Consider the following 26,533-nt stretch of genomic DNA (forward strand, 5'->3'; position numbering starts at 1 on the left):
TTTAAGTACCTGCAGATAATGTTTCTATATATTTTACTTTAAGAAGTACAGGAAACAGACGGTCTAGAACAGGGGTAGGCAACTCCAGGCCTCAAGTGCTGTTGTCCTGCACTTTAGATATCACCCTGGGTCAGCACACCTGAATTAAATGGTTAGTTCATAACCAGGCCTCTGGAGAACTTCAAGACATGTTGAGGAGGTCATTTAGCAATTTGAATCAGCTGTAATTGACTAAGGACACATCTAGTCCTGCAGGACACCGTTACTCAAGGCCTGGAGTTGCCGACCCCTGGTCTAGAATGTGTTAACAGTGCATGCTTTCAAGTTTTTAACCTTATTAGCATGTCCCTACGATGTGTTGTTTCTGTGTTCGAAGACATATCGGTGAAATAAGCAGGCAACACAGTAGGTGACTAGCCTGACTGAACAAACCAGAACAACATGTTGCCTATGTTGCCACTGTAAAGTTCACTTTTCTTCTTCTTCCTATTTTCCAAAATCAGTTAACAGCTCAAACACGGATGGCTGAGGCATGGCCGAATTAGTCCAATATTGCAACTTATTTAGAGTAGAGACACAGAAGCAGACGTGGGTGGCTAGTATGCATCTCTTATATATGCATGAATATTCAAAGAAGTGAACATGCAAAGTTGCATCTGTACGGTGGCCCTGAGAGTCAAACGGACTACAACTTAAGAAAACACCAGCAGTAAGAAAAACGTTGCAAAAGCACACAAAACACAACGGAAATAGGAAAAAACACAAGGGAAGTGTTTCTGGGGAGACAATAACCCGACGGACCAGTTGCAGGAACCAAAATATGCTAAGAACTGCGCTGGGAGACAGAAGTGGAGGATCTATTGGTTTTGTGAGGAAAGAAAAGATGAGAGGTAAGTGTGTTAGTCTAACTATTAGCCTAATAATCCGTCATCAGTATTATATGAATCATGATAAAACACGCCTACCATGTTTTGGGTTCCTGCAACTGGTCCGTCGGGGTATTGTCTCCCCAGAAACACTTCCCAATACTGGAGGCAAGATCACAGAAACACTTCTCTTGTGCGTTTGGAAATCAGCTTTTTCCTATTTCTGTTTTCATGTTTCCTATTTCTGTTGTGTTTTGTGTGCCTTTGCAGCGTTTTTCTTATTGCTGGTGTTTTCTTAAGTTGCAGTCTGTTTTGCCTCTCAGGGCCACCGTACATCTGAGCCATATGAAGACATTAAGGGATTGCCTTTACAAAAAAACAAACAAACTTCTAAATATGCAATTTTAGTTTTCAATTTTAACTTTTACGGATAGGTACCTGCTATCTTGCTACATGTGCTAACGATTTAAAATATGTATACATTATATTTCTAGGCTAGAAATTACCTCATGTTCTGGTGATGTTAATTCCTTTCTACTCTCTATTTACATACATTGAGAATGGAACTTTTAACTGATTGACTTACACAGCAAATTACTTTTCGGCGAGAGAGAAAGGAGTGTTATTAGTAATTACGGTCTGAGGTTAAGTCATTACAGGGTAAACTGGTCTGATAATGAGTGCTTAAAGCAGAAAACAGACCTTCACTTCTAACCTAAGTGGCATAAAAAACAGCATTGATTGCTTTGTGTCTCTGTGTGGGAATCTTTATTACTGTTAGGTAGACCAAACATCCTTATTGGAGGCCAGGCCATTTATAAGATGGCAGCATGGAGAAGCAGAAGAGAAATGAGATAGATACTTACGCGGTATATGACTTATTTCTCTGCTCGTGTATACATACTGTTCATCATTACATAGCATAGCCAAAGGAGACAAAAAAAGAAGTCTGAAATGTGACTGGATGGATTCCTGTTTAAGTTGAGGATTGTTTATTCAGAGGAACAAATCGGGTTGGGACCATAAGTACAGGGATGCCTGTTTTGTGAAGCTGAGGTAATTTGGATTTAATGAAGCTTCATTTTGCTTATGAACTCATTTCTAGACTCGCACGTGCGCAGCAACAGAAATCACCGTACATGTACACAGCGCATAAGTAGTTATTTTGAGGAGTCACGTCATGATTTCTACACAAATGCAATTCCCCTGCGACTGACTGGTTAGGAGGAATGTCACGTTCTGCGATAAGATAGGAAACGAACCCGGTGCCAATATCATATGCACATATTGAAGTTCAGAAGCTGTCATACTCATATCATCTGAAGGTTATTAAAGTTGCATATAAGTCCATTTTTAGATATGCTGTTGCTGTGAGTTGAGTCTGTGTAGGTAATTGTGAAAACGCTACGATGTGTTTGGTGTACAGTAACTGCGTTTCATTTATAATCCTAGAATGCGCTTTCTGTCTCTGCAGATTCATTTCAGAGTAATACACAAGTGTTACACCAGCAGTGCTAATTCAAAGTAACATCTCAGGCTGGAGTCATGATGTGACTTCTTTTCTCAGCTCTGTGTGTGTGAGCATTATATGGCAGAATCCAGGAAATTGACCAGATAGTCACGTTTTTAGCTAATGGCAGCAAAGCAGGATGTACACACTGACGGGGTGAACCATACATGCGTGCATACTTGCAAATTAGGCCAGTCATGGCAGACGGCTGTCCCTCCCTGGTTCTGCCGGAGCTATAAATAAAACTGAATTGAATTTGATATTTTATCCTCCGGAGTTTGTCACTTGTTCACTACAATTAGCAAATCTAAGTTGTAACAATAAAATTAACTTCGTACTAATTAACACAGGCTTATTGGCTGTATTAAAAAAAACCCTATTTAAAATACTTCAATTAAAGTCTGTGAAATTAAAAGAAATATAAATGAATACAATGGCGAAGGGTGTAACAGCTGTGGGACTACATAACAGGTACACTCGATAAATGCACGACAGGCTGCGGCAGTGATGCAGAGGAAAGTTACAAACTGCCTTTGGTCCAAAGTGTTGTGTTATTTTTCTGTTCTCTTGTTTCGTTCACTTGTGTCTCGTCATCTCTCTCATCTGTAGTGTACTGCAGGCTTCACCTCAGAGCTGAGAACAATTTGTACCTTTCTTGACAGTTTGATTACACACTTCTCAGAAAGGTTTTAAAGGACTGGACAAATTCTTTTTCCCCCCATTGTCAGAAGATTTTGCCACAGGACCAAAAATGTTGCTGAATAATGTCAAAACTCATCAAAAGTTGTGTCTTGTCTTCAATTATGATGTTATTTAGCATTTAATTCTGTTTGTCTGGAAGAAAACTGGTCAAATTAAACCAGAATTAAGGTTCAAATTTACACATCTTTATTCTCCTACTTTAACTGATCTATTAAGCACATCAGTGTTCTCATCATGAAAGTCCAGGCACCGACAATTTTTTATATATAAAATATAAATAAAATATAAAATATAAGCACATGTGGCCTTTAACCACAAGAATAACAAAGTGTTATGTAAGCGGCTTTGTGTTAACGAATGACAGGAAAGTTGAATGACTTTTGACACAGCTGTCGATGGGAAGTTCATTTCTGTTCTCCGCTGTCGCATCTGTTCGTCATTATGTAGCACGGTTTGTAAGTCTTAACAACAAGTCTTAACAAGCACTTCTGACCTTGACGTGCGTGCATTTTTCCAGACATACCATCATCCTATTTACCTCCTCTAGTGCTGGCCAGTTCACAAAAGCTGCAGCTAAACATCGTTGTCAGCCTGCAGAATTTCTCACCATTATTTCTGACCTTTCTGTCTGTCTTTTTTTGGGGGGGATTTCTTTTTTTATTTACCTCTTACTTTGTGAAGCTCACAACATAAACACCTGGAAATCAGTGCTCCTGCAGCATCTAACAGTGTTTCCCAGGCTGCACTTATCCTTTTGCAGCTTTATCTTAATTGGCTGATGGGGCAGAGCAGCCCTGAACGAGCACTGCAGATTAAAATATATTTACGGAACCATGTTGCTGTTCAGATAGCTGACTGTAGCTTTGCAGTATCTTGTAGAAGAGATAATCTTGCACTTTTTGATGACATCTGTAGTGCTGGGGCCTTTTGGAAAACAGTGACTCAGCTTCTTTTTTTCTTTTTAAAAAAAATAAACTTCAGAAGGACATATTGCTGTGACAACACCGATGAGGGATAAGAGATATTGTCGTGAAAAAGTGAGTCTGTGGGGATTGATGAAAGACATGTCGGAGTTATCCATGTCCTCATTATACAGGCTTCAAAATGTTCTTACTTTTCTCTCTCTTTTTCCCACTTTCCCATGTTTTCACTTGTTTTGTTGATGGCTTTTTCCTTCGTCCTTCCTTAATTACATCCTCTTAATGATCTTTTCTCCCTGACTTTACCTGCATTTGTCAGATTTACTTGCGCTTGCCTGTTCCTTTGTCTCTCTCTCGCTTTCTCGCTCACTCGCCCTCTCAGCAGGGGAAATTGATGATTACAAACCAGCAGTAAGAGAAAAATGATTGGATCCTAGCAGTAGTAGAACTGTAATATTTTCTCCTTGTGCAGTGGCCTGTAATAAACCAGGGCTGAGGAAACCTGTCAAAGCACGGTTGAGTCTGTGTGAAAGTAGGAGTTTGTGCTGTCTGTGCACGCTCGAACGTTGCTTCCGGCCGGCTTTGTCTTGTTTGAATGCTGTTTTGATTTTTGTGGACAGTGGAGAATAAAGATGACGTGACAGCTAGGACAGAGAACAAACGTGAAAAAACGTGCTGGAAAATGTAATGGGAGTGGCAATCCAGGACACATCAGTGCTGCTAAATTAAAAGAAACATTGATGTCTTATTAGCTGCACTGTAGTGAGAGTCCAGGACTACATTTCTTGTATTTTAGGTTGAAAGTGCTTGATGACAAAAATATAGATGTCACAGCAACTCCCATGCTCACAAACTAAGGTATCTCTGTGTGCTAGAGTTGACCTTGTCACCTACCTAGAATTATTCAAATGCTTGAGCCATCCTCACCTTCAGTCAGCTGAAGTGTGTCCGCTACCAGGTAACTAATGTGCCAGCGAACGCCACATCCTGAATGCCCCTGAAAAAAAACCCAGCAATGCACTGTTGTACTTAAAATAGACTGTGGCATGGCTCTTGTTGGGTCACTTCACTAACAAGAGTAATGTAACTTTTTCCAACAGTAGGACACCACACTTGCATGTTTATTCCAAAACAATAGTCTTTAAAAAGGGGTGTGTGTTTTCCATGTGGACTGAATCATACCACATACATCATTTTCCCTGTTGTGCATAATTGTGTGAAAAACTCACTCAATAATATGATGTTGTTCTAAAATCTGTGTGTAGATGGGAAACATTATTATTTTAAAGGGGTTGTTTGGATACATAATTTATGTTCACATCATCAAAAATACATGCTTTAAAGACCTAAATAGTACAAATGCAAAACAAGAGTACAGTTGGCTTACATTATGTTCCCTTTTGGGAATAAGGCTAAACACTCAGCACTACCCACGGTATCTTTGTACACAACAGTATGTAGGTTATTAGACTGGTGAAGAATAGCAAAGGGAAACACTAGAACAGCCTATTTTGTATGTATGTGTGTTAACAAAATGTCACAATGTTCCCAGGAATGGGCGTCCCAATAAATTCCTCTTAAGGTCAGGCCATGCAATGCCCAGAGAAATTGCTTAAAACCCCAAGAGCTACATCTCAGACTTTAAAAAACCCTATTAGGGTGTTAAATGTCAAAGTTCATGACAGTTCATGATGCCACAAAAAGATTGAACAAGTGTGGCGATAGCCTCTTCTCTTAAGAAAGACAGCGGCAAACACACCTTAGCTTTACAGAGTTCATCTGAGGAAACCACAAGACTTCTGGAACCATGTCCTGTGGACAGATGAGAACAAAGTGGAAATGTTTGGCCATAATGCACAGCCCCACGTTTGGCAAAACCCAAACACGACATAATCAACACAAACACTTCATACCAACTGTCAAGCACGATGCTGTATACCAAAGTATTTTAGAATCAAATATGAGGCCATCTGACTGACAGCTAAAGCTTTACCCAAATTCAGTCATGCTACAAGACAATGATGTCAAACACAGCAGCAAATCTATAACAGAATGAAAAAGAAAAGAATGAAGGTGTTGCAAAGGTCCAATTAAGGTCATCCAGACCTACACCCGAGTTATGCATCATCCTGCCAAAACTCAACCAACGTTGTGAACAGTCAACCAAAGTTCTTCAGTAGCTTCAAGTTATTGCGAAGGTGATTCTACAAGCTACTGAATCATGAAGAGTACTTAGTTTCTCAGAGGACTGCATAGAGTCCTATCAGAACTTCGGCTTTCGTGTGATTGTGTAGATTTGAAAACTGTGGAGCAACGACTGCAAAGGCTCTGTCACCTCTTTGCTTGAGGCATGACCTTGAGACATGTACAGTAAGAGGCCTTCACCAGTGGGTCTGTGAGACTGGGAAATATTGGTGAATATAAATGAATAAGACTGGTAATACAAGCTAGGGGCCGCCCATTAAGAGCCTTGATCAAACAATCATAAACTGAATTCTAAAATGAGGCACGATGCCAATGCAGAGAGGCCAGGACTGGAGTGATGTGCTCATACTTTCGGTTCTAGTCAGCAGTCTAGCTGCAAATGCCTATAACAGTACAGATTCACAAGTTCAGCTTTCACGTACAGGTATTTTGCAAGGGTAACAAATATTTCCCTGTGACATACCAAGAGCAAAAGCAGTACAAACGGCCCATATTTGGTAGGTTCCTAATTTAGAGTCACAGCAGTGGGTTACAGGGCAGATGAGCTGTTCTGTATAACTTCTCTGTCCAGTGGTTTCATTGATGGTAACATAAACATCTTTCCTTTTCCAACAGGAAAGAGTCCATACCTGCTGTTCACTAACCGTCATGAAATCCGTCGTATTCACCTGCTGAAGAGTGAGTACACACAAGTGGTCCCTACACTGAAGAATGCCGTGGCCCTGGATGTGGACGTGTCCACCAACAAGATGTTCTGGTGTGATCTGTATCATCAGAAAATATACAGGTACACACACATACAGCACGCACACACAATGACAAGTTATATTTATTTTTTAAATTATTTATTTAACCCTATCAGGTACTGCTACACAGAACTGAAAACGCACTAGATTTTGCTGGATCATTCTGTTTAATCGACAGAAAAATGATCTATAATTGTATATTTCAGTGTAATTATTGAAATGCTGTTAATGATGTGTATATATTCTGTCTATAAAGGCAGAGGAAGCCCATATAAAACGATGAAAGCCACTGTATAGACGCAGGACCTTAAAGTTAGATAACTCACTTTTGTCATTCTTCAGCCAACATGTTCATTATCTTTCTCCTCTATCCATCCATCTTGTGTGCTTCAACCTGTCACACCTTCTGGTAGTGAGTCAGCCGCACCTGTTTGTCCTTCACACACACTGTGTGAGTCTGTGTGTGTGCACATATCATAGCTTTGCACATACATTTGTGTGTGTGTTTGTGTCACCCTGATGGCTGACAGGTTGTGGGAGGGGCTTTCTATCATCTCAGCTGAGCCATATGCTCTCACTAATTTCACTGCCTCAATAATCGCTGCCATTATTCATCTCCATACACACACATTCACACGCAGACATTCTCCCACACAAACTTGGTAACACAGTCAAGGGCTTGTGACAGGGAACGGACAAATGAACTCATTTTTCACAGCGAAGCCTATTTTTCGATGCCGTAAATAAACTCACATATCAAAAGTTGCTTTAAGTAGCAAACAGCAAGGGAAGTTATACAGCTTAATCTACTTGGCGTTGTCCTTGATGGTGTTTTCTTTTCTCTAATCTTTCAAAGCAAAATCTTCTGCACTTGCACCCAAGTGCATAGCATCAGAATCAAGTTTTCCTGCTGTTTAGAATATCTGCTCTTTTTGACATTACCATATGTTTTCTTTTCTCCTGTAACGCCACAGTAGAATATATGTAAGCAAATTGTCCAAGTTGCCTTGGTGACAGATCTTAACCCCAGGTAGAGATGAAATTAGAAATCGGAGCTTATTAGGTTGGACTACTATCAGTAAATTGTGGGGTTTTTTTTATTTATTTTGTTTTGTTCCCTGATAAGGTGATATACGAAATAGTTAGGCTTATTAAAGTCTGCACTACTCATTCACCCTCAATGTGATAATGTGGTTTTCCAGACTAATTCATAGTGATTAGCATGCCACGGGTCGATGACTTGTTACCTTCTCCCAATGATGGAGATGTCTGTTGCAAACAATGGTTCAACCAATTAAACATGCAATCTGCTCAGTGGACTTGGACTCATCTGTCTCTGTCTTATTCTTCACTGTGCCCGAAGCCTCTGTTCAGCCCACCAACCTGTTCAACCTAAGTCTATGTGAAGATTTTCTAACTCAAATTAAGGACATAGTGAAATTAGAGTGAGTAAAAGAATATAAAGTGGATATAAAACATCTTCATAGCACTGTCAAAATATCTGGATTTGTGATGTTGAGAAAATATGACCCCAAGAAAAATGACTTCAGAACTTTGTCCATTTTTAATGTGACATGCATAAATTAAAAGCCATGGTCCAGAAAAAGCTTATAAAGCGTTAACGAGATCTCATGATTTAAAGGTATCAGTCAGGAGAAGGGTACACAAGAATGTCCAAGCTGTAAAATATACCATAAAATACATTGTGTTTTACTCAAAATGGACGGAAATATGAGCAGTTCCAATACTGATACCAATTTGGCACAAAAACTTAAAGCAGCTGCTAGATGAAAATGATGAGGAATTTCACCCTTTAGCACAACAATGACCCAAATCATCCAATTCTACAAAAGAATGTCTTCACCTGATGATTAAAGTTTTGGAAAGACTTAGACCTGAATCCAAATCAAAACCTGTGGGGTGACCTGACGATGATTTGTGGTACTTTTGCAAAGAAGACTGTTAAGTATTGCCAAATCAAGAGACTCAGTGCTGTGGCAAACTCCTAGCCAAAAAGACTGAACGGTGTAGTAAAATCAAAAGAGGTATTTAACAGTATTTTAGTCTAAGGCTGCGCACATTTGTGCAGCCAGGTAATAGTAAGTTTTTCAGTGATTGTCCCCCACCCAAATAGAATTGAAGAGTGACTGTGAATTGTGCAGGTTAAACTTTAAAGGTGGAAATGATTTTCTTAAATCGTTTACCTTGATCTCATTTTCTTCATTTTTATACATCATGAAAACCTGACGTGTTGAATTTTTATATCTGCTGTGTTCGTAAAAAATTAAATATTGGAGAAATTGAACAAGAGATTAAACAGAAAACATGTTTTAGTGGAACTCGCGATTACTCAGTATCAAAGAACAGAATGTAATGCAAAAGAAAATTGTTTCAAATTGAATTTGTGTCAAATGTAATTTTTGTTCTGGCGTTTTCAGTAGAGTTCAGTAGCTGCATGCTGCATCAATAACACGATGGGTTTCCTTCATGTCCACAATGCTTGAGCCGTTTTACCCTCGAGGGTGAAACAGTGTGGCGTTGGATCCATGTTGCAAACCCTGAGGCACTCTTGAGAACCCATAGATTATCTATCACACACACAATAACATCCCACACTCACCTGACTGTAAAGATGAAGACATTTGGGTTGGCAAAATGTAACAGTGAGCATCTCCAAGCTCTGACTACCAGTCAACCTTCTTCTTTAGTTAAGATGCACCTCCCGTCTCCTCTTACTCCTGTAGGCGTTGCTAAAATGTGAAGGCACTGTGCAACTTGGGACATTGCTTGTCCCAACCTTTTATCAAGCATTTTTTCTTCCATCTTGCTCTTGCATTCATATATTGTCGAGGCAGTAATCTATTAAGTTTTAACATTTTTCACCAGTAAAGGAAATGTCAGTGGGGAATGGGGATAGAAGAGTTGACAGAGTAAGTGGACGGAGGAGGAAAATCAAAGAAACTGAAGACAAGAAAGGGACACTCGGTTAAAGGGGAGATATAGGCATGTGGTGCTGATAGAAAAAGACAGACTCATTCTCCCTGGGAGGCTGTGTTTGGTGTGAAGGCTGAAGTTGTTATAAAGGTGTCAGGATTGGGTGCCCCTCACACCTGAATAGAGTGAAGAATCTATGTTCCCAACAAGATATCTAAGCCACTCACAATCAAGTCATTCCTCCCAAGGAAAGGAAGCCAGACGGTAGTAAATCCATCGTGCCAGCACCTCTGTGATGGATTAGGCTTTTATAATTTCCAGATTACTTACTGATACATTTCCTTTCCATCCGCCCACCAGCGCTTACATCAACAAGGCCAGTGACTCATCACAGCAGGTGACGCTCATCGATTCGCTCCACTCCCCGGAGGGCCTTGCTGTCGACTGGGTCCACAAGAACATCTACTGGACGGACTCAGGCAATAAGAGCATATCTGTCGCTACGGGAGATGGCAGGAAAAGGAAAATGCTCATAACCACCGAGCTGAACGAGCCACGAGCCATCGCTGTGGATCCGCACCAAGGGTGAGTTGGGTTAGTTTTAGGGTAAAGGGATTTTGAAAAGATGCACAAAGGAGCAAAAGATTGCAAAGGAGTTGAGCAAAAAGGCAGGAAGGAGGGAGGGCGAGTAAGAGGTCCTACTGTCATTGTGTGTGTGTCTGTAAAAGCCAGTGTTGTTATAGTAGAAAGAGATTGGGTGTAGAAGTTGGCCTAAAGTCAGTAAAGGCTATTTGTAGCACTGAGCCCATCTGTTAGATTAAGCACTTTAACAGTTTTCTTGAGATGGGATGTAACACTTTGTCTTCCCTTTCTAACTCTTTCCATTTGTCTCGGGTGCCTTGAGCTCCCCAAAGACGTCTTTTCACAGCTCTACAAAGATAGACTAGCATGAAATACATGCAAATGAAGCCACGATTTCAGTTTTATCATGGACACACATATTCAGATAAGGTCCAAGTTTCCAGTACCTGCTGTTTTGCACAGTGCTTTCCCTTTTATGTTTTCAATGCCTGTCTTACTAATAATACAGTCATTTTGCAAAGAAAATGAGAGAAGATGTCTGTGGAACATCGTGTGACGGAGTACAGTTGATTTTGTCAGTTAAGAGTTTTTCAGAACAATTGACATTGCATATTAACCTCTCTTCACTGGTCCTAGCAAAGTTACTCCTTTCATTTCTGACACTGAACTGGCCGTGCCTTAATGATACAACATGTATATAAAGATGAACAATGGCATCTCTCACTGGTTTTGGACTGTATTTGGGTGATAAGCTGTATGTTAAGTTATCAGCTAATGCTAGCTAGACACACAGATAAGCTGCTAGTTATTAAGTAACAGACAAATAAAATACTAGCTTTCACTCACCAAAAGTAGAGCACACAGGAAGCCATATTATTTGTTAGATGATTGTATTAAAAGTTCAAAAGGTCACAAACGCAGAAACAAAAAGGTCCAGTTCAATGACTTGAAGTAGCGGAAGTTGAAGCCTTGCCGCGAGTTGGTGCTACAACCCCCTGCATTCAAGCGTCACGCTCCACAGCACTAATAATTCACAACTTTAAGTATTAATACTTTAAGCCCCTATAAAGGGATGAAATGTAAAGATGTCACAAAGGTGGAAAATTACTTTTTATACCAAGCTAGAAACTTTTTTCACCCCTGCTCTAAAGCTAGGAACTCAGCCACAGATAGCCACACATTGGTTTCTGAAGTGCCATATTGTATTGAAGCTTTTGCCATCACCAGCTTGGTTGGCAAAAAACCCGAGTTGACAAGAAGTCAAGTGTGAAACCGCACAATCATTGGCTAATGACTTCTGATGGACAGCTATTAGCCATCAAGTGTGCGGTTTTTATATCATTTTGTAACATGGTTACAAAATATTTCAGTTGATATTTTATTCAGTATGACCCAAAACAAATGAGTAAAATCAGAAAGCCATTTCTCGTAGCCTTCTGTAAGACTTCAGGTCTCTTTTACAACCACAGCTATCACCATCTGGTGGCCCTCAGAGAGAATGCAGGCAGGTCACGTTGGCTTGATTTCTCAGCCTCCGAGGTTGCTGCTTCAATTTAATCTAACTTGTGTATCTTCCCGCAGGTTTATGTACTGGTCAGACTGGGGAGGTCAGGCCAAAATTGAGAAGGCTGGGATGAATGGAGTGGATAGACAAATTTTGGTGTCTGAACACATTGAATGGCCCAATGGAATAACTCTAGGTAAGGAAAAAAACATGTAGCTTTGAACATTCAAAGCCCACGGAAGAAGGATGAAAAGCTAGAAGATGATGCCCAGATAGAAAAAATCAATCAGTTCTGACAGCAGTTTTGTTAAAAAAAAATAAAAAAAAAGGTTATTATGCTGACATTGCTTTTAGAGAGAGAGAGAAAAAAGTGTCTCGAGTGAATTCAACACAAAGAAAAAAAACAACACATGGAGGAAAGCCAGAGAGAGACAAACAGCACAAGTTGAGAGAAGAAAATAGTCTATGGGTGCTGAAACCCAAGTAGCTCTTATTGTTATATACCTCAGTTTGTGTCTGGCTCTCATCAATCAAGCCAGTGAGTATGAGGCTCCGAATTAATAAGCCAGACGCTCTGTGCTGTCGATACCTCCCCTCATCCCTTTCAACTCCCTCCGAAGCACCAGCCAATTCCTCTCAGCTGCCCTTGCCTGAGGAGAAATAGAAGCACACAGTCGCCACACTCTGTGGAATTGAGGTGTCGCCGCATCTGTATGAAAACAAATTATTTTTTGGAATAAGGCGAATGAGAGGTTTGGCGCCAGGCGGCTGTGGGAGAGAAAGGGTGAATTGTGTTCCCCTGGTCATTGATTTCATAGAGACCACCGAACAGTGCAGGTGATTGAGTCAGGAGAGGTGAATGGGGACCGAGAATCGTGTTAATTCTCTTCCCCCTTCAGTTTACTTTGGTGCTTTTATTGGATGCTTTTTTTTCATATACTTCCAGTGTTTTACCAATTTCGAATTGCTTATTGCACACAAAAGCTTAATTCTTTATTAATTACTAATTAAATTCTTGCTTTCTGTTTTTTAAATGTTTTTCTTAAAAGCATAATCTTAGAGTCTGGTGAAAAAAAGAGTAATACAGGGATTATTTCCTTTGCTGTTGAAATTCAATGTGGTGTTTCGATTTCAAAGTAAACACCACAACACTTTGCCGCTCATAGCAAGGACACAACAATGATTTGGGCCTAATATAAATAATATAGCAGTGGCTGAAATGTGGAGTTATTTGAGATTTGCGAAACAGCAAAGTTTGTCTTTAAAATAGGTCCAGCAAGACTAATGAATCTGTTCAAGGGCATATATATTTTCTCCAGCAAAGAAGTCAAGCGGCAATATTACAATCACATCTGTGTTTTCTTAGTACGGGGCTGAGGTCGTCATGTCAAAGAAGATTGATTGTGTAGCTACTGGGCCATTACATCCATATACCCCTCACCCTGGGCCGTTTCACTCTGAGTGACCTCTCTCTCTCTCCATTCACCTTCTCCCCTACCCCCTCTTGATTTTGTTCTCTCTCGCTCTCCCCCCTTCCCTGCATGTTCTCAGACTTGTCCAACAGACGACTTTACTGGGTGGACTCCAAGCTGCACCTGCTGTCCAGCGTGGATTTCAATGGTGACAACCGCAAAGTGCTGCTCTCCTCGCATCACCACCTGGGCCATCCCTTTGCCCTCACTGTCTTTGAGGTACAGCAGTTGAGAATTGAGATTCAAATGCAAAGAATCAGACCAGGCGGTAATGCCAGAGCTCTGGTCTGGTGCATACAGCTGTTTCTGTAATATGCATTTTTGAAAGTGTGCAGTGTTTTGTTTCGTTTCCAACCTTTTGGGCAAATTTTAGTTTATGCTAATGTAATAATTCATCATTAGACTATATCATCATACAGGGATATAGTTTCTGCTCTAGCTGTATACCTATTGAAACATATGCTGAACAGTTTATTAGGTACACCTTGCCACTAAGGGTTGGAGCTGGAAACATTCCTACGATTTTGGTCCATATTGGCATGAAGGCATCAAACAGTTAGATGTGAATCTTTTGTGCTACCACATCCCAAAGGTCCTTTTTTGGTCTGGTGACCGTGGAAGCCATTTTTGTATGGCGAACTCCATGTCATTTTCAAGAAACCAGTTTGAGATTATTTGAGTGGCATGGTATGGAGAATTATGCTGCTGGAAGCAGCCATCAGAAGATGAGTACACTGTGGTCGTAAAGGGATGGATATGGTCACCAACAATACTCATAAGTTAGTAGAGGGTAGGGACCAAAGAATGCCAAGAACTTTCCCCTGCACTATTTCATCACCACCAGACTGAACTGTTGATATAAGGCGGGATGGATTCTTGCTTTCATTTTATTTATGCCAAATTCTGACTTTACAATCCGAATGTAGCAGCAGAAACTAAGACTCATCAGATCGGGGATCATTATCCTAATCTTGTGTTGTCCAGTTTTGGTGAGCCTGTGTACGCTGTAGCCTCAGTTTCCTGTTCTTAGCTGACAGTAAAATATGTTCATGCGTAGGGTTTCTGTCTTGGTTAATGTCCTTGGTTAGATTAAATTTCTCAGTGTATGTCTTATATAATTTTGGTTTAGGGTTGGGTTTAATTTGAAATCAGTTTGCTTAAAGTTTCTTAAATAAATGTGAAGAATGCAGAACTCTTTTTAAGTATATATGGACATACACAGCACGCTTTTTCTTTATTTCCTAATAGAGTTAGTGGGAGGCTTTACCTGGAAGGTAAACAAGATCCAGAAGTTCTTATTTCACTCCCAAAATAAATGTAAACACACACACACACACACACACACCAAAGGGGTCTCAGATCAGTTATCGCTGCCTTGTAAGTGACAATCATATCTTGTCTGTTGATTCCCAACATGGTTGCGTATTTCTAGACTTGCAGTGAGCAAAATTTTAGCAGTGGGTTTTTAAGTATACTGTTTTGATGCCATTTATTACTATGCTTGTTCATCGTCATAAATGGAGGACTGACACACATTTTCAAAGTGTACTAGCGGTAAAAGACGTGCGAGAACTAGAGGGGGAGAGATGAGTCAGTGCAGGGACATGGCTGACTGACTGAAAAGAAATGGAGATGTTATAGAAGTATAGAAGCAGGATAAATCCAGAGAAGGAATTGTTGTTTGTTTGCTGACGAGTGTAGAGTCACAATAGAGTGCATCAATCAATAAAACTAATTTGGGTGTATTTATTGAGGTGGGAGTGAATCGGTACGTTAGGGCCCATCAAGCATAGATGATGGTGTGGAAGGTGGAAAACAACTGGAGGAGGGAGGAGAGAGCAAGGATGAAGGTGGGGAAAGTGGTAGGTGAAAATGTGATCAGTAAGTAGTGTTTGCTCCATTCCCCTCTTTGCTGCACACACTGTGTGTGATGATGGGAAAGCAAAGGGAAGAAGGGACATCCATCATGCCCAGCTGAGAGCGCGTGAGTGTGTGCGCGTCTGTGTGTTTGCGTGCAAAAGAGAGAAAGAAAACCGATGTTTCGAGCAGCAGTGAAAGTTCACCCCAGGAGATTAATAGCTCTCGGCTCTTCTGGTCTTTCTTCTGCTCTGGTTATGATATAGACCAAATTAAAAACCTTTAGCAGCACAAGAGGATGTCACGGTGCCTACAGACCGATAATGGGAAGTTTGTTACTTTTAGAATTGCATCGTTCAAATTTTGAACTAAAACACTGAACGTTTTTGATCATTCTGGCTTTAAGGAAATGCTCTAACAAGTAAGGCACCAGCTGTGATACTTCATAAAGATAGGATAGGATAAAAGAGCTACTGTTCTAGGCTACTGAACAGAAACAGAAACACGCTTGCAGCATCAGTAAGGAGGGACAGGATGGGGCATACTCCCAATAACAGAAGGCACAGTGCCCGTCCTGCAGATGTGATACAAGGTAAGCCTGCAGCATAGACCTGACCAGGACAAGCACACTTACTGCACAGTGCAGAAAATATGGAGTGCAGTGTACTGATATGCACTGATATAATTCATTTTAATGGAGAGAGACAGAATAAAGTCCTATAGAAAAGTTCCCAAGAAGCCTAAAGACTTTAGAGAGTTTCTGGCCAAAATCCCTCCTGAGATGTGTGCAAACCAACTCCATGAAACAACAAGACAGGAACTAAGTCATGTTTTGCTTGGGGATCAAATACTCAATTACATACTAATCAGTTTAGAACTTTTATGTGATGTGTTTTTTCTGTATTTTTGGTTGATGTTAAGTCGCTCTCTTTAAAATGAATCTACCATTTGTAGCCATTTGTAGATGGATAGCAAAGGCAAGTCTATACCCAAGTTTACACTGAATGAACAGACTCCTAGTGTGAAGATGCTTTGCAGGGACAACATTTTCTCCAGCCGAAACATAGCAATTTCAAACACAAGTTTTTATAGAATGAAAAAAGTGAAAGCTGTGGCCTGTGTGTCCTGCCTCAAATTCAGCAGAACAGTTGGAGTATTTTAAGGTGGACTGTGGAGCAAGAAAAACAACACCTCCAGCAAAGAGCACCTGCAAAGAATCATCTGTGTCGAGAATGGCAGAACACATTTCCACAGAGTCACTCATGCAAAATATTTAAAACTGGTGTCATCCATGCCCAGGAAGTTTGAGTTTTATTAAACGTAAAAGAAGAGAGAGTAAAAAATATTACAGCATGCACGAGTTGCACGGTGTTGCTGTGGTAGGACTGTCGCCTCGCTTTAGTTGGTCTTGGGTTTAAATCTAGGCTGAGGCCTTTCTGTGTGGAATTTGCACGATCTACCTGTGGCTGTGTCGATTCCCTCCACATACTCCAGCTTCCTCCCACAGTTCACAGTCATGTATGGGGTTGGTGATTTTAATTGGTTGTAGGTGTGAATGTGAGCACGAATGGTTCTCTGCCCATAGTGTCTGTCCCTGAGTGGAAGAAAGTGGACTGGTGAATCAAATATTGGAGCCATGCTAACAAAGAGTGCACTTACTTGTGTTGCAGCTGATTCTTAAATAGTATAAATTAAGCAAACGTTAGTTTAACTCTTCCTATTCTTTAGTTAAAAACAAAGTAACTGTAAAATGTTCACATTTAGCTCATACACTGTTCGGTAAGTTTCAGTTAAGACAAATCCACAATAATAAGACCTGGGGGATCACATGTAAAACTTTGTGAAAACTGTAGAAACTTATTGTGAGCGGGAATTGTTGTGGGGACTGTGTAACCCCAAATCAGTCATCCTCACATGTTTTCTCGCATGCAGAGAAAATGTTTCTGACATTTAGCCACATTTGATTATGCACAAGCATAACAAAAACCACAAGCCCACAGCTCTTAAGCATCCATTTCTTTCACATGCACATCCATATAGCTGCTCTTCTGAGCATGTGAGATATGAGTTGTCAACTCATGTGCGGCGTACGGTTTATTCCAGCTCCTCATATTCCTGAGCGATACAGTGAACGCTACAAGTCATTACACTCGAGTGTGTCATCTGCAGACTTCGTTTTGATGCTGATGAGTGAACGGGTTTTCTCAGCACTGCAGAGAAAGATGCGGGGCCTCTGTATCAAATCCTGAACAGACACACGCATGTAAACTCTACCAGTTAGTGCCGACCGCCTGCCTACATGCCAAGCCCCGAGGAGATGTAGATCGCAGAAGCTTGCAGAGAGTAATGTTGTCTCTTTTTCAGCTCTTGACAGGAAGGAGATAGAAGAGAAGGTGGGATGGGATTGAGAAGAGAAGTAGTGGTTGAAAGAAATAAAAACTGGAGTAATATGTAAAGATTTAAATTTTAAAGGCTCTATGTGAAAACAGGGGCAGTCAAATGACATGTGATCAAAGCTTTATTTTCTAAAAACCTGACAAAGACGTCCGTCAGGCCCTCTCTGTCCACATCTACAGCCCAAATAAGAAAACTAGTCAGCTCACATAACTAGAGACACGTTGTAACGTGCACATGAGAAAAAATTCTCTTTTGCAGCTTATTGGAGATTAAATGATTTACCGAAAAAGCCCCCACATTATTTTTTCAGAACTTGGCTAATTATGCCAAAGAATGCAGATCAAACCCATAAAAAAAAAATCAAATCAAATCCTCAACAGGCGAGTGGGTTGGCTTTGTTTGAGCTTTCATTTGTAGTTTTCATGCATAACATCCAGGTATCCAGTAGGCACCTGAAGCTCATCAGACAGATGTGTCAGACAGCCCCGACGCATATTCTTCTGGGATAGAATCGCAGCAAAATCATAAAGGGCTGCTTTCCCTCGACTCAAAAATGGCTCCATATAAATTTAGACGTGCTCTCACTCCCCCCGAGTTGCAGCTCCATCTGATGTGACGTGGCGCCATGTGTTCATGGGAGCAAGTCTGCGTGCGCTTTGTGTATAACTTCTGGCCTATCCTTCAAAACATAAAAGATGTACCTTGATCCTACAATTGAAGAGCACTGCCCTTCTCAGGTTTTGTGCTGCTGTTTGAAGCTTCAAGGTCACAAGCGGCGCGCGGAAAGATTGACAGTGGAGAAAGTAAAAAGGGGAAAACAATGTCAGAGACTGACTGCTGAGGTGGAAATCAAGACAGAGAGCGAGAGAAGCAAAAAGAAGAGATGGAATAATAGATTTGAGTAGTGTTTTATCAGCGTGGCTGATATTTGTCTTTCATTGTTTCAGAACTACTGTCATATGAGTAAAGGTTATCAGAACCTAAGTGAGGGAGAGATTGAGTGATAGAGAGCTCACTGAAAGATGGGGGGGGAAGGTGAGAGAGAGGTCAAGTCCACTGATAATACGGCACAAAAAGCATGGATGGCTGCTGTGACTAAGCCCCACACACGGACACACACGGACACACACATACCCGCACACCATACAAGTCTTGCAGGTCTTTGCCTTTAAAAAGATGATAAAAATACATCCTCCCTGTAACGACGAAAAAACCTGCAGACACTCTTCCTGATTGGTCTCTCCGTCTCACACTCACCTCCTAAATCGTCTCTTCATTGTTTTATCGAGCTTTCCATGATATCAGCCTGTCTGTGTTTTCTCGTGCAGTCATTTGCTGCATTTTTCTGTTTTTTCTTAATTGATGTGTGCTTGCAAAGACAAAGCCGTCTGGGGTTGCTGTGGAAACCAAGTGCCATGAGCACTTGTGCGGTTATATCGTGTAGTATCATTAAAGAGAATAATGAGCAGGTGTGAAAGAGCGGAAGGGAAATTGAGAAGGAAGCTGAGCTAGGACTACAAAGACACCGTACGCTCCGCCAAAGCAGTCACTACCTTCTGCTTTGGCACAAAGCTTAAACAGAGAGTCAAAGGTACAGACGTTTTTCCAATAAAACACCGGGGCTGTTTTTTTCTTATCAAGCATGCAACTTCCTTACAGACTTAAAACTGTGTTTTTACTGTTTTTTGTTGTTGTTTTTTAAGTAAACACTGCTCCCCTTTTCACCCACCGAGCACAGAGTAGGTGGCTTATTTTAACTAAACCGTCTCCAAGAGATGCCACGCCTCCTCTGTGTCCTTGTATTTGTTAAGTAGCTGTTATAATTAGGGTGGTTAAAAATAGAAATTAGCAAAGAGTGCCACCTGGGCTTTCTTCTCTGGCAAATTGGAGTAATGTGACTCTGTTTTTAAGTTTATTTGGGGCTGATTATTTTTACCAGAGAAGAGAGAGACTGGCTATAATTTTAAATACCTGGAGTGCTGGAGGGTAAAGATGTTAGAGTGGGGGCTAAATGGCATGTTTTGGGGGGGGGGTTATTGCATTTTTGAAAAATTAACCAGTTACCTTGGATATAAAACACCTCTCTATTCAAGTAAACCACAACACATCCTCAAATGTAATCGTAAATTTAATCAAATAGCCATTGTTGGGATGAGGACATTTCTTTGCAGCAGACTGGCTTTTTTTCTTCCTTTTTTTTTTTTTTTTTAAATGAACGGTGACTACAATGAATATCAGTGCACAGCTTCTAAGCAGAGACAAATGGTGTTTATGAAAAGCCATTTATTCTAAAGTTGTATGCAGATTATGCTCATTTGCAGCATGTTTGCTCCATACTTGAGGTCTCACGGTTCTGAATTACAGAATCACTGGACTCTGAAAATGATAAGCAACAACAGCTTTATAAAACCCTAGAATGACGCCCTCTTTAGAGAAAACATTTTTGTAAGTGTTCTGTTACTGAAATATGAAATATATCTCGTCATCACTGCCATTTGATTAGGAAAGTGTCCGATCTCAAGTGGTACAGCGCAAGCAGTTCTGGATCTGCAACATGCATGTGGCTTTATAACATTATCTGTGGCATTAGCTGAGATATCTTTCATTTATTCTTCTTTTTTTTTTAATAGGTTGATCGTTAATCATCAAGGCTGGTTTAGGGCTTTTTATTTATTTGTGTATTTCTCAAGCTGACTTTGCTTTATTTTAACCCAGGATCGCGTGTATTGGACAGACTTGGAAGATGAAGCGATATACAGCGCCAACCGACTGACGGGACACGATGTGGCCAAGGTCGCAGAGGACCTTAACAACCCCCTGGACCTGGTGGTGTTTCATGAACAGAGGCAGCCCAAGGGTAAGAAGAAGAAACGCATAGAAGCTTAGCACAGGTGATCTAAGTGGGGCTGTCCCAGATGACCTCAAATAAGTCAAAATGTCCGTTTCGTTTTCAGTCTGTCATACTGCCCAGTCTCTGTCTAGGTGCTGTTTGCCACTCGTAAGCGTGCAGGATCTTGTTCGGTATAATGAGCAGGATTTTGGGGCATATGTGCACACAGGATACACAAAATCTAACCTCCTTCCTGAGTACAAAGCATTGCATTATCAGCACATAGACACGAGGATCCACTTAGTGAAACGGTCTGAAACAATAAACAGATAATCTGATGAGTGTGATTAAACCGGTGGATGTGACGGGCACGTCAAAACGATGTGTTTGTCTTTTTTTTTTTTTTTTTGCACTCTCGATGTGTGTGACTGCACGCACGCGTGTGTGCCTGTCAACACCTCTGCTTGTGAATACCTGGGTGTGTTTGACACTGCGTGCCAGAAATGTGTTTGTGCGAGTGTTTTCATGCTTTGTTTTCTCTCCTCACTCACTGAGCGCTCAGAAGCAATCTTGTCTGTGCGCCAGCAGGCAGCTAATTGCATTCCCTCATTAATAAATCAAGAGTCCTGGTCAAAAAAAGAAATCACAGAATTGGAAAATGTTTTCTCCCAAATGCCAACAAAAGCAAGACAAAACACTGCAAGGCTAAGTGAAGGTGCACCGAGTAGCCCCCCCAAGCACACGAGTAGCATTGATAAGCAAAGTATTTGATAAAATGTGACCTCGACTGCAACGCTTGGTGAGTTCAGACTCCTCTCTGCCCTGTCTTTTACCGATTTATCTTTGTTTCTCTTGCATTTTTGTATCATTTCTTATTTGTTAGTGTACTGCACCTAAGGAAAACCCCAGTGAGGAATATTATCTGTAAGTGTGGTTTGGTACAGTACTGTGCGTCTCCACATATTGCGAGACGCTCAGATGTCTTTCATGTTTATCGACACACTTCCTTAAAAGAGGCTTTCGTCCGATCCTTCCCAAGTTGTGTCTGTTTTATTATTAATTTTTTGTGCGCTCAGTGGGTCTTTGAAGCCTAGGTTCACTCTTCTTAGTTGGAGACCAAAGAGAGGCAGCGCAGGAGGAGAAAGTGACGCTTTTATGGCTTAAAACCAACATAATTTTGTTGTTGTTATCATCTTGGTCCTTCTTTTTTCCTTCTTCATCCTCATCCTCATCATTTTCATTCACTTTTCTCTTGCCTCCCTCTCTCTCCTCCTCTGTTTTCGTCTTTCCTTCCTACACTCTTCCTTAACCTTTTTTTCCCATCCTCCCCAGTTTGATGACTCCTTCCCAAACCTTTTACCACATTTGGAGCTTTGAGAACTTAGACAGCTGTTCTCATTACATAGTCATTATGCTGAGATACTGTACATCAAGTATAAATGTATTCCCAGCTTATTAAAATCTCACTCTGTGTAGCAAGTGATATTGCTGTTTTTCCTGACAGCTGATGGCGTGCTGCTCTCCAAAGCTACATAAGAAATCAGGAAAGATTGCGACCTGACCTAATTCTCGCGCTTCCCCACATGACACAAAACTGCAGTGTTTTTCCATGAGTCTGCAACTGTGCTTAAGAAACTACATGTAAATTTTTTATTTGGGTTACAGAGATTAAAAGCAGTTGAGACTCTCCTGCATTCACCTACGCATCTCTAAAGTCAGCAAGAGGAAGTGTGTGGAATAAAGATTAGATTCCTAAATCTAGCATCAAACTAGTTAATAGTTTGATGGCAGCAGAAACTTTTTACTGATGAGATACCGGCGCCTACGTGTCAAATTTGATGCTGGTTTTTCTTTTTCTTAGGTTCATCCAGTTTTTCATGTGTTTTTTTCTGCAGATTGATGAACCTCAGCATCTGCGAGATGATATAATATAACATGATTATCCCCAGTCGTGTTACTGACATGTTTCCAGTTAACATAATTAGTTGCAAAATGTTTCTCCAGCTGGTTCTTTTTCATTAGCACTTACTTTTGCAGCCTTTTCTTACCCGTGTCCCAACTTTTTTTAAGACTAGTTATTGCCATCAAATTCAAAGTGGCCTTATTTTTTTGTTACAATTGTACATTCTGTAATTTTAAACCTTTGATATATTTTCTTTGTTCTAATTTGAATAAAATTTGGGCTGTTGAGATTTGGGCTTTGTGCAAGTTTTTTTTTCCTTTTCCAGTACAGCTCGTTAATAAAACATTTGGGGTTTTATTGTTTTCCAAGAGATAAATGTGTTGCCAAAAGTCTTTTTTAATATTTTTACATTTCTGCCTGTGTTCCCAAAGGTCCTGATACCTGTAATATGGGCACACTGCCTAATGGTGGCTGCGAGTACCTCTGCCTGAAGGCGCCTCAGATCACAGACCACTCCCCCAAGTACACCTGCGCCTGTCCTGACGGCATGGAGCTAGGACCAGACATGAGACGCTGCGCGATCAGTAAGTCTACATTCCACAGGCACACCTGAATGAATGATTCGTGTGGATAAATGTCACATGAGATTCACGCTGCTAGGATCACAGTGAAATTCAGGAGCATTGTTGCCATTCTCAGGGGTCGTTGGCTAACAGTGATCAGTCCAATAGTAAGGCCTGAATTTTCTCCGGTTCCTAAATTCTTTTACAAGCACAAAGAATCCAGGCTAACTTCTCAGCTACTCCATCAGTACAACATAGAACAGCAGTGGTGCACAGCAAGGCTGCAAGAACGAAGCACACAAGTCATTCTATGTATAAGTAAAATTATTTGGAATGAGCTTGTTTCTAAGTCAAACTTAACCTGACAGAAATATTTTGGAAAGACCTGAAGTTCATTTGAATAAACCCACAAACATGCAAGCCGTGTAATACTGGATTAAATTACCAAGAATATTTTTGTCTCATTTATTTATTTGAGTTATGTTCGTCTGTGTGACTAGTGTTAAAGTCTGATCATCTTTTAGGTCATATTTAAGCACAAATATTTAAAATTCTAAATATAAAGCGTTTCTATTTATACTGTTTCTATTTGTTTTAAGTCATAATACTTTGGATACTCCAAATACAGTATTTTTCAATGTCTGCAATTTAACAGTACAATGTTTACAAAGCTAAAAGTGCCCTGGATCCTTCAGAGAATCTGAACCTTAAGTGTTGTGTAAAACTATCTTGGGAACTAGGTCAGGGACTCTTCCCTGCACTTCTAACCTACCTCGCTGACCTTATTTCATCAGTCAGCTTGTCCCCCTGCCCTTATAGAGTCACTACATTTGTAACGTTGCTATTTTTACTAGACCTACACCTAATGTCTATATAGGTGAGCTAGGAGGAGCTGACACAGAGAAACGGGGGGAAAGAGACGATGAAGATGTATTGAGGCAATATTTCAAAGAATCCCTGTGAGAGAGGCTGGGAGTAGGTGCAGGGGCAGTGAGTGCATTTGTACCAAAGCTTTTTGGATTCTTACTGTAACACAAACATTTCTGGTGGAAAAACTCACTGGTTTAATTGTGACTGTATTGGATCAAAATTTCAGTTTTACAACCACAAAGAAACGCATATCACTTATATTAAAAATAATGTTTAGAAAACACAAACCCGAATGTTATATCAGCAGCAGTGTGTGCACTGGGATTTGTGTAAATCTGATACACCAAAAAAAAAAAAAAACAGTGATCAGAGGAAGAGCCTGGGGTGACATGTGGTGTAATTTAGCTTCAGCTAAAATCCCTGACTTGAATACTTCTTTTAGTACATGTAGTACACTATGAACCAAACGTACTGGTGTAGTACATCTGCTTTAACAACGTAGTGTTTTCTCAGATCATTTCTTGTGATGTGATATGATGTTTGCAACAACTGACTGCAACGCTTGCACTAAATTCTGCTTATTATGCGCTTGTGCAACTTATCCATCTGGCAACTTGTTACTTATGAATGTGTGAATGCACTTTAGCACAGTATGTACATAGAAATATCACAGTACCTGTCACGGTACCTATGTGGTGCTGTACAGGACTTTAAAGTGTCACACTTCTGATTAGCAGTAACACAGGCGTTATACCGGACTGCTGTGGTGCAGCTGAAAGCTGAAACGTGAAGCTTTTCATTTACTGATCCATTTATGTCTCAATCCAAACCTGTGGTGTGATGTAAGATCTACAGACTTCAGTTCAAAGCCTATAAATAAATAATTATGAGATTATGGTCATGAAATCTGAGTAAGATCATGAATACAAGCACCTAAAATGAATTTCCTCTATAAGGTGGTTGGGCTCAGCTTTAGAGATGAGACACTGAGGAGCTTGGACTTCTGGAGGGACCTTAGAGTAGAGCCGCTGCTCCTGCGTATCAAACACACCAGCTGAGCATCTATTTTGGATGCCTCATGGATGCCTCCTTTTGGAGGTTTTGCAGGCGCGCTCCTGGTAGGAGACCCCATGGTAGACCCAGAACCCTCAGAAGAGATTATAGATCTCATCTTATAAGACAATGGAGGCATTGCTGTTGACTGCAGTTGTATGCTGAATATTGATGCAGAGCTTACAAGTGGAAATGGCTGCAACAGCTGAGCAGTCTGGAGAGAAATCTCAAATCCTACTGGTTGTTTTTCTGTTGCGCAGTTCGACCCCGAGCAACCACGACATCTGCCTCCACCGCAACCACAACTTCCACGACGACCACCACAACAAGCACAACAACAACAACTCCCACAACCGTTGCCACGACCACAACGCCCTCTACCACCACCACCACCACCACCACCACCTCTGCTACTACCACATTACCACCCACAGCCAAGACTACAACACCAGCCCCTCCTCAGACCACCAGGAGCGGCAGAATCACAGAGCACCCTCGGACTCCCGCCGCTACCAGTACAGAGACGACCAGTTTGAGCAGCACTAGTCAGAAGTCCACGTCCACACACACCCCCTTATTGGCTGCCGTGGCTCCCAACAGCATTCAGAAAGAGAGCAATGCCAACCTCTCCCACAGAGGTAAGTGACATGATGACAGGAATGTGGATGTGTGTAAAGCGAGTGTTTTCTTCTGCTCTGCTACCATCACTGCTGTTACCACCATCATTAAATCAGCAGAAAGCTAAAAACCAATACTTTTATCCCTCCTTTCTCTAGCTTCTCCTCCCCTCCACTTTTCCCTCTGATCATTTGCTTTACTGGCCCTACGACCTCCTCCTCTATTCCTTTTCTCATCTGCTCACACACCCGTCCGAACGCTTCACAGGCCTGCACTATGTCTCGGTCTGCTTACTGTTGATCCCTCGCGACCAGCGTCTTAACAGAAGTGTCAGAGCTAAGAAATGACAGTCCCCTCCATTCTCGCATAAAACTACTCATCACTCATCCTCACTTTCTGACAGCCTCTCTCTTACTCTCTTTGTCTTTATCTCTGTCTTGGTCTCTCCCTCTGTACCTCTCTCCCCTTCTCTCTTTAGCTCTCGCTCGCTCTCTTTCTATAACTGGCAGTGTTCTTCATTCTCGCGCCAATCACGCTTCACTGGCTCGCAAGAAAAATACCACTTTGCAGCCCAGACAAACAGTGACAGCAGACTAACAGCCGTAACAATGGTTTACAAAGCCACGCTAAGAATTAAATTGTACTTGGAAGCGGACGAGAATCCTTGATAGCACCACGCAGCAAAATTGATGAAGCCACCAAATTGTGAGATCAGTATTTTTCAGCAGTTGTTTTGAAAGTCTTCTTAGCTTTTTTACTGCATGGCAATATTAAATTGAGACAGTCAACCTGCCGAGGCAGCTTTTTATTTTGTCTTTTGTTTCTAAGAAAATGAAAAAGGTTCCCTTTTTAATACTGACTCTTTAGATGAATATATATTTATGTCAGATAATGGGCCTGTGCACTATTTAAATGCCCTAAAAGAAAGATTAACACTAAAACACTTATCGTAATACTTGTATATCTTTATGTCATTCTAACAAGTAATTTAGAGGAGAGAA

At 40.9% G+C, this 26,533-nt stretch overlaps 1 protein-coding gene across 4 annotated transcripts in view; it reads left to right on the forward strand.

Annotated features, from left to right (window-relative positions):
- lrp8 (low density lipoprotein receptor-related protein 8, apolipoprotein e receptor) overlaps nucleotides 1–26,533 on the forward strand; it is a 180,504-nt gene that overhangs the window by 140,912 nt on the left and 13,059 nt on the right. For 3 of the 4 annotated variants that reach the window (XM_080888022.1, XM_080888021.1, XM_080888023.1), the window contains exons 10-16: nucleotides 6,819–6,990; nucleotides 10,244–10,468; nucleotides 12,047–12,165; nucleotides 13,521–13,660; nucleotides 20,411–20,552; nucleotides 22,860–23,012; nucleotides 25,175–25,552. In XM_080888022.1, the coding sequence (XP_080744148.1) occupies nucleotides 6,819–6,990; nucleotides 10,244–10,468; nucleotides 12,047–12,165; nucleotides 13,521–13,660; nucleotides 20,411–20,552; nucleotides 22,860–23,012; nucleotides 25,175–25,552 (1,329 nt within the window). The remainder of the gene's footprint in view (nucleotides 1–6,818; nucleotides 6,991–10,243; nucleotides 10,469–12,046; nucleotides 12,166–13,520; nucleotides 13,661–20,410; nucleotides 20,553–22,859; nucleotides 23,013–25,174; nucleotides 25,553–26,533) is intronic. The other variant, XM_080888024.1, reaches the window with a different exon arrangement.

The sequence above is a fragment of the Rhamphochromis sp. 'chilingali' genome, assembly GCF_963969265.1.
Source record: "Rhamphochromis sp. 'chilingali' genome assembly, chromosome: 7".
Lineage (NCBI taxonomy): Eukaryota > Metazoa > Chordata > Actinopteri > Cichliformes > Cichlidae > Rhamphochromis > Rhamphochromis sp. 'chilingali'.